Raw genomic sequence first — 8502 nt, forward strand, 5'->3', positions numbered from 1 at the left:
ACCCAGATCGGGATCTGGTCGAGACTGACTCGGACACGGCCGGCCTGGGGGCTGGTCGACCGGGCTAGGGGCCGGCCGGTCCGGTTTGGACCGGGCATGGGATCGTCCTGGGACCGGGCCACCGAGGTGGCAAACAGAACGCCCTCCCGGCTGGCACCGGCGCAGGATCCGGTTGGCGCTGGGCTCACCCGGTGTGGCGTCCGGTTGGACCGGACGTGGGACTGGGCCGTCCGGCGTGGCGGCCGGTCGGACCGGGCGTGGCGCCGGCCTGGACGTCGTCTTCCTCCCTCGCGCATGCCATCCTCTCCTCCCCCGCGCATCCATGGGATGTCTTCTTGTCCAGCTTCATGTCCAGCTCCATGTCCAGCTTCACGTCCAGCTGTTCCTCTTCTCCTCGTGCGATGCTTGCTCCATCTTCGTACCTGATCATAGATAAGTAAAAGGACTTAGGCAATATAAAGTTCTCATCGATCAAAGTATCATTTAGGAGTGAATTCACCTGCTCCTTAAGTAGTTTCGCACGAGCCCTTGTAATGGGTCCAATCCTGACTTCATTGGATTTGAGCTTCACAGCAACATCGTCTTCATCTTCCAATGACGGAGGTAGTGGATTGGTAGGGATGTCCTCATCATCATGTCGAGCCCAATTTGTGGGGCATAAACACTAACAATGTTCAGGAAAAGGTTCCCAACAACTAGCTTGACTAGGATGATCCTATCTCCCTTTCTCCGAACGTCCACTACTCCATCCTTAAGGATCTTATCTATGAGGATGCCTACACCATTCCTAGTACCGGATGAACCTGAATACCAAAGCTTGAAGTTGGTATTCTCGACTTCCCTCGCCTTTTGACATGTACACGCCTCCTGATCGCAACATCCACTAACTCCTGCAACTTTTCAGTCAAGGATCCTACATTCCAACTACCCACATGCAACCTATTTTCCTAGGCTAGCTTCCTTGCCCTTTGCATCCGTCGAGAGAGATGCAAAGACCTTTGCTCACTTAACACTACATCTGGGCGAAGATGTAGCACGCCATAAGGCGGTGGTGGTCCGGCCCTTGCTCATTTAATACCACATCCGGGTTCCGATATGGCGCGCCACTAAGGCGGTGGCAGCCCAGCCCTTACTTATTTAATACCACACCCGGATTCCACTGTGGCGCGTCGCGGAGAGAGTTACGCCCCAACGAAGTTCTATTGGGTTTCATATCCATTGGAATGGCTGGTTTTTACATTGGCTCGCTAAGCCTAACATAATCCTCCTCCTTTATCCGGGTTTGGGACGGGCTATTCCTAAATGGCATATGCGGTTTTTGAAGGGCCACAAATCCCAAAAAAAAAAATCTCGATTAGGTAGCGTGCACCATAAATTTATCATTTGTGGACTAGACAGATGATTTCCCGAACTTACTATATGTTTCTAGCCGTTTGTACGTTGGCACAAAGCTACATCATTTTAGACTGTCCAGCTTGCTTAATAACAAAGGAAAAAAAAAAAACTATTTACAACACTTGCCCACCAGCCCTCTGCACTTATTCTGAAGCACTCGCTTCACCTTTGAACATAGCTATATCTATCATTAACAGATGATACAGATGTATATAGATGCCACACGTCCACACCCATTTCGCATCATGGTTCTTGCATCGACTTTGTTGTGCAGAACCGCACAGCGTCAGAAACTGCAAGGAAAATATTGCTGCTTCCTATGTGCTCGGTGAGTTTGGATGCTTGCAGTTTTTCGATGACAACAGAACCAGGATTTGACAGAATGAGCTGCCAAAGTACACAATACAAGCAAAATAATCAGTGGCCCAGTAAGAACAGTTTTTTTAATGTTTTAAGTTTCAATGAATCTACCTGGATCTCTCTCTTCTGAAGATTCTTGTATAGATCTTCAAGAGAATGAATGCCACTTGTATCGATATCGATAACGGCTGCACGAGCATTTTAAACTGAACCACATCAGTATGATGATTGTTAAAAAGTTGAATGTTGTACGATCAATGGATCATTTTACTTACGTGACATTTCAACAATCAAGAAATTTATTTTAGGAAGTCCCACTGCCTTGGCTCTGTCTTCTTCATCTGTCAACCACCTAATGATTCTGCAATGGATCACCAGATACCAGGCTATGAGGTTGGAGTTATTGAATTTATGTGCTATTCACCGTTCTTCAAATTCGAAACACTTAGTGAGGTAAATTTAGCATTATTACCTTTCTCGGACGTAATTGGAGTTGGAAAAATAAATAGCAGAATCAACTCTCACTATCACCACCCCGGGAACAAGCTTTGCTTCTGGATACTGACTGGTGTTCCTGTATATTGTGGTTCCCGGAAGGTTTCCAAGCAGAGCTGTCCTTGGCCTTGTTACTTGAAGAAGTATTTTAGCAAATGAGATTGCTACCTGTAAATATCAGGAACAGCAGGTGAGTTCTACTTATCTCTTCAAAAGAAGAAATGACAATATATTATTATTTTTTGAAGCCATGCTTGGTCCTTACAGCAATCAAGAGACCAATCTCAACCGATACGAAAATAACACCGAAAAATGCTCCCATGCAAGCAATGAAGTCCAACTTGTCAACTTTCCAGATAAGAATCGCTGCTTCATAGTCCACAAGGCTGATTACAGCAGAGATAATGATCGACCCTAGGATTGCATTTGGCGTATATTTGAATAGCGGTGTGATGACCAACAAGGTGAGAAGCACAACTACTGACATAACCACATTGGATACAGGAGTTTTGCAACCAGCCATGAAGTTAACCGCAGAACGTGAGAAAGACCCTGAAAAAAATCAAGGGTAAGGGTTTGAGCACTGGATTTTCCAGATAGTTTCTTGCTATCTCTGTTAGGTAAAAAATGGGTTGAGCTACCTGTTGTGACATAGCAAGATGTCATTGAGCCTACTATGTTCATAGTTCCAAGTGCGACCATCTCCTTGTTCCCATCTATCTGGTAGCCCTTAATTGCGGCAAACGTCCTTCCAATTGCCACAGCTTCCTGATAAAGTAGTCACACACATATTGATGAGAAATCTGGAGAAGCACATGACGGGATAAAAAATATTTATGCATTTATATTAGCATACATACTGTCAAACCAACTATGCCGCAAACAACACCGATCTTGAAACCTTTTAAAACGAATGGACCAGTGAAAAAAATCTTGTGTGCAGATGATGGGTTGATGCCCTTTTCGATGAACTTCACCTGATGACCAAATGACAACAAAATTTCTATCCATTACAAAAACGATATGACTAAGCCTTAGTAGAATACTAACTTTTAGTTACTTACTATCTGAACACCTTGCTTGTCAGCACGGGTTATGTATACAAAAAAGGTTGACAGAATAACTGAAATTATAGGAGCAATAGCTGGCACCCAGAAAAACTTCCTGTTCTTCTTTCCCTGTGTAAATCAAATATTTTTAGTATATGGATTAAAATTCCATTGTTAAAGGTGTTGCAAAGATAAGAAGTGCTTACGATGTACTTGGCAAACAGAAGGAAAGCCAGGAAAGATGTGCCAATCACAATTGTTTGCCAGTTCCACTGCATATATAAAAAACTCCCTGTCAGTACTTGCGATTGATGTCATTTTTAGCCTCAGAGTGTAATTCTGGCAACCAGTTGCCCGTGCACCCCATATTCTCTCCTCTATATTTCATATTGCGAGTTTACAAAAATTATGAAGTAATTCATCGATGTTAGTAATATCATGTGCACTTGCAAAAAAAATCATCTAAATGACTAAAAGTATGACCATGTGTGAGCTACACAAAAATAGGAGAGAGAATTTGGGTTGCATGGGCAACTAGTTGCGAAAATCTGCTCATCAGTCTAAGCTAATGCCTGACATGGGAAGAACCATGAAAACGTGAATAAATTCAGCTGCCTTTTTTCCAAATGGAATATGTCAAACGAGCTCCGCAAATTCCGAAAACAGTTCACTGACTGATTGCAACCAAAAAGGTTGGAGCCAAATAAGTTATTTCCATGTCATGACTGTAATTTGTTAGTAACAAAAAAATATTTATGTTCTTGGCAGGAGCGGACCCAAAAAGAGCTGAGTGGGGGCGTAGGCCCTCAAATTCCCCAAATTCTTGAGAATTTCAAAGAAACTTTTTTGAAAATTTTGAATTCAGAACATAATTGCCCCTGGTCAAACTTTGTGCCCCCACTGAAACTTATTTCTGGGTCCGCCACTGGTTCTTGGGATTACAAATGCATTGATATAGTTACAGAAATCCAGAGAATAATGTTCTCACTAAAATATAAATGTGAGACGTTAGAGCTAAGTATGACATAAGTACCCCATGATGGACTGAACTCCAGACAGATTTCATAACCGAAACTATGTCGGTTTTCCTTGTAAAATTCACGATACCCAACACGTATTTCAGCTGCTGCAGGGCAATAGTTATGGCTGCTCCCCCCATGAACCCGACAATTGCAGCATGTGACAAGAACTCGATGAGGAACCCTAACCTGGAAAATGTGAACTCTTAGTTCAACGCATCTTACCCGCAAAAAAAAAAAAAAAAATTCAACGCATCTACATTGTGCAAGCTTCTAGTAGGTAATTTGCATATACCTTAGAAATCCTAGGGCTGCTTGAGTGATACCAGCAAAGAAGGTTGCCGTGAAAGCAAGGCGTATGTATTCCTCCTTGTTTTTAACATGGTCAACCTCATTTTGTAGAAGTGAGCCTATTAAAAGAGAAACCACAGCAACTGGACCAATCGCTATATCCCTTGAGCTACCCATTGCAGCATATATCAATGGGGGAACGAAGCTGGAGTCTAAAACCAACTAGCATAAGTAAATTATAATGGAAAATCAAGCTTAATTTTTACATAATGCTCCACAAAAGACATGACAGGAGAAACTTACATAGCCCATACTGTGGATCCAAATTAGCAAGCTTCGAATAACCAATGTCCTATTAGAGTCCAATATTAAATATCAGGCGCAGTTCAAGACTTAAAGTAATCAAATCAGAGGTGGACTAGTCATCCTTGATACCTGAGGAATGCAGAGACTGGCAATAGTCAATCCGGCAATTAGATCACTCCTGAACTTGATGAAGTTGTAATTCCTGCCCCATCCAACAACTGGGAACAAGAACTGCAACCCCATCGTGAATCTTGTCCATCCAGATTGACCCTTGTACTGACGCAGCGGGTTTTCATGGAAGAAAGTCTCCCTCAATGTGTCTGTGAACTCTGTGGCCAGGTTCTTTTGAGGGGGATAGCCCACCTTGTACACCAGCGGTCCTTGAGATGGGTCATAGGAGGGTGTCTGTGTGGTGATGCTAGGTTCATTTGCTGCTGCCTCGTCGGTTATATGATGAACCATCTCTGATACTGAAATAGCTCTTTGTTATCTATGGAAAGCACTGAATTAATTTAGTAACTGGAGGGGGTATGGAGGTTATAGGTTCTCAAATATTGTAAAAGGCAACCACAATATTACAGTAAACCAACTCAATGGCCCGTCAAAATGAGGATAGGTACATGTATAGAATCAATTGACAGAGCAGCACTATATTGCATAGAGTTTGTCAACCATATCAGAAATGTTACCGACGGACAAATCATGTAGTACGATTCATTTGATCCTTCTGTTTTTTTTCGACATTTATTATTCAGAAAACTGTACGAAAAAAATAAAGTTGTACAATATCAACTAACCTCACATTTTCTCCAGATTTAGATAAATAAAGGAGGAAAATTAGAAAATGAAATCACCCTTGATGGTGCAATAGAAGAATCAACTTTCGCTCAGTATACAGAATTTATTAAAAATTTAATTCAATTTTTTAATTAGCCTAATGTGTTCTAGCACCCTTTAGGATTTTAACTTCAAATTCGAAGTGTGCTATAAGAATTTGTTTTTTGAATAATAGAATTTTCTCTTTTCCTTTTCCTTTTCGTTGTGATTAATCATTAAAGTACTTTTCTCATTTTTTTAAATTTTGAATTAAAATTAATTTGAACTCTATTTTTTGACATGCTCGGATTATATTGCTAATAAACTTACAATTATGTATACAAGGATTTAAAGGACTTGTCGAGTGATGTGCTGGCAGAGAACAAGTTATCTTTTTTTTAAGCAAACGATTGGAGTTAGTTATTTATGATGAAAATATATGTTCATCTTGGATCAATAGCAGGCAAATCTATTTATATGAGCAGCGAAGAAGAGCAACCGTGAATCAAATTTACGCTATCTTTGTTCTACAAAAATATCCATTTCAACAGCTGATTCTAACTCTTATATAGAACAGCCACCTGTTTCTCTCAATTTTAACCAAGGAATTTCAGGGTTCTTTTATTATTATTTCAAAGCATCATAATTTCTATAAAATCAGGATTTATTGAAGAATTACAAAATAAGGCAATTCCCTTTAAGTAATTTCAATCTAGTTGTCCACCTCTCCACATATCAATGCATTTCTTTTATCGTAATTTCACTTGGGCAGGCCACGATAGTCAAGTTACACTCTATATCAGAGCTTTTTTTATTCAATATATTGAATCTTTGAAAAAATAAAACATGGTTCCCTTAGAGATCCTTGTACAATAATGTATTCGAACATCGAGTTTCTCTACGCACGGATGAGGCATAAGGCCATTCTGTAACACTGTACCATTACGAGGAAGGATAGACAGTACCATTTTGAGAGTGTTCAGTACTACAATAAAAAAAAAGTGGAGGTTTCTAGTTAATGCCTCTTTTTTTTTCTTCTGAATTTAGTGCGACTAGAAATCCACTTTTGTCTCCTTTTGCAAACCAATAGAAAGAAGAAACAGGAAGTTCTCTTGTGTTAGCAATGTATGTATTAAGAATTTAAGATATAAACCATCTGATAATTATTATATTATCCCGTTATATAAGTATGTAAAACGAAAAAGAAAAAGAAAAACTCAATCACACTGTATTTTGTTAGAAACGACTGTATTGTTTTCTACTCAGTTCAGTGTTGAACAATGGGCAATATGGTGGACTGTTGTGTCAGGAAAGCACAAGACTTGCGGGTTTATTCAATCTGAAAGGTCAATCAGACTTATTCAAACAGCAATAATTGGTGCAGACAGTTCCAACGATTCTGTTGGAATGCTATTAGATCAGAGATTAATAAAATCCAAATGAGTCAACTTCGTGCGTTAGGCTGAAATGGTCCAACTAAGATGGATGTAGAATTGTAGATACTATTTCATTTGACAAGGCAGACAGGAAGCTTTCCATTTCAGACATGTACCATATATACAGATAAATGGGATCAGTTGTTTGCAAGTGTAGGAATGGATTTATCATCAAAAGCGTACATAATTTTGGTGAGCTTAATCTGTTGACATAATCTTTGACTGATCTCCACTCCTCTCCGAATGAGTTCACAGTGATAAGAAGCCCTGTTATCACTTGAGTTCTAAGTAAACCTAGCTAACTATATAATGTAATGGAAATTTTCCGTCAGTTAATTTATTTTTCCGAGTAAACCTGTCAGTTATTAGGTTGGTTAGAGGATGCAAATTACGACTCGACTGATGATATAGTGAGATATTTGATCAATTGTCAAGCACCAGTTCTGGCATACAAGCAGACTATATAGAGCATAACGTTGTCAGATTCTCGTCCATACAAAGCATGGGGTAAATTGCTGATGATTTCCCAAAGAAAGAAGGAAACTAATGGCTCGAAAACGTAGACAATCCGTCCAGTCCGATAAACCAACAGTTTAATCACAGCCATAACAACCAAATGCAACGAGTTCCCAAGAAACGAAAGACTGTAATCCAAGGACGGGAATGAGTTGTTCAGAAACAGAAAATGTGAAAAAGGCTGGAAATGAGCACACTACCGAATGGAGGAACAAATCTTACCGAATATCCGGCGGAGAGAATGAGAGCCAAACGGGCGGATGGATCGATGGAGCCGCCGCTCAAGCTTCACCACTGCGCGAGCACGAGCGCCGCATCTCCGCGTCGCGAGAAGTGATTTATATACGTGCGCGTGGAGGAACGGGAAGGATCGCCCTTGCCGAGTCTCCGGGGAAGAAACGAACACGTACGCCCAACAGACAAAAAGACCAGCAATGGGGAAGGTAGCGACCTCTGCGGGGTTTTTGGAGGCGAGACAGGGAGGAGGACGGCGATAATGGCGAAACGCGGGGCGTGGCAAACGAAAAGAAATGCCGGGTCGTCGCCGGGGAAGTCGTTGCGGGGCCCGCGCCACCGTGGGCCCACAGGGGGGGGCGGACGGGACACTGCCGGCCGACGGCGGTCGGGGTTTGCGTCAGTGCGTGTGTACACGGCGGAACGGGGCACCAACGGGCGGTCGCGAGGGAAGAATGGTTTCAGTGTTTGACCGTGGAAGAGTAAGCCAGTAGTACGACCGCAATTGAATGACAGGTGGGCCAAGGCGTTGGAATTGTGGGGTGCGTCGCTGTAGCTCTTGCCCGCCAACAGCGGTCACTCCGG

General features: G+C 41.8%; 1 protein-coding gene across 2 annotated transcripts; it reads right to left on the reverse strand.

Moving 5' to 3' along the window:
* Nucleotides 1-1335: 1335 nt before the first annotated feature.
* On the reverse strand, nt 1336-8298 carry LOC127318721 (sulfate transporter 1.2). 2 transcript variants are annotated; one of them, XM_051349198.2, is made up of 14 exons: nt 7906-8298; nt 5045-5405; nt 4913-4961; nt 4614-4821; nt 4333-4507; nt 3506-3571; nt 3315-3428; nt 3111-3227; nt 2892-3018; nt 2516-2802; nt 2228-2418; nt 2031-2116; nt 1867-1943; nt 1336-1782 (listed from the first exon to the last, which is right to left on the reverse strand). In XM_051349198.2, exons 2-14 carry the CDS (start codon nt 5375-5377, stop codon nt 1639-1641), a joined length of 1974 nt encoding a protein of 657 aa, XP_051205158.1. In that variant the 5' UTR covers nt 5378-5405; nt 7906-8298; the 3' UTR covers nt 1336-1638. The 2 variants fall into 2 exon arrangements, with proteins under 2 accessions (XP_051205158.1, XP_051205159.1); XM_051349199.2 differs by having other exon boundaries at nt 5045-5385; nt 7906-8255.
* Between the last annotated feature and the right edge of the window lie 204 nt (nt 8299-8502).

Source organism: Lolium perenne, chromosome 7, assembly GCF_019359855.2.
Source record: "Lolium perenne isolate Kyuss_39 chromosome 7, Kyuss_2.0, whole genome shotgun sequence".
In the NCBI taxonomy this organism is placed as follows: Eukaryota; Viridiplantae; Streptophyta; class Magnoliopsida; order Poales; family Poaceae; genus Lolium; species Lolium perenne.

Coding starts and splice junctions, on each gene's coding strand:
- LOC127318721 (XM_051349198.2), bottom strand. CDS start 5,377: ATGGTTCATCATATAACCGACGAGGCAGCAGCAAATGAACCTAGCATC. Junction 3,019..3,110: donor GCGGCATAGTTGGTTTGACA/GTATGTATGCTA, acceptor CTACTTTATCAG/GAAGCTGTGGCAATTGGAAG. Junction 2,117..2,227: donor TCCAATTACGTCCGAGAAAG/GTAATAATGCTA, acceptor GATCCATTGCAG/AATCATTAGGTGGTTGACAG.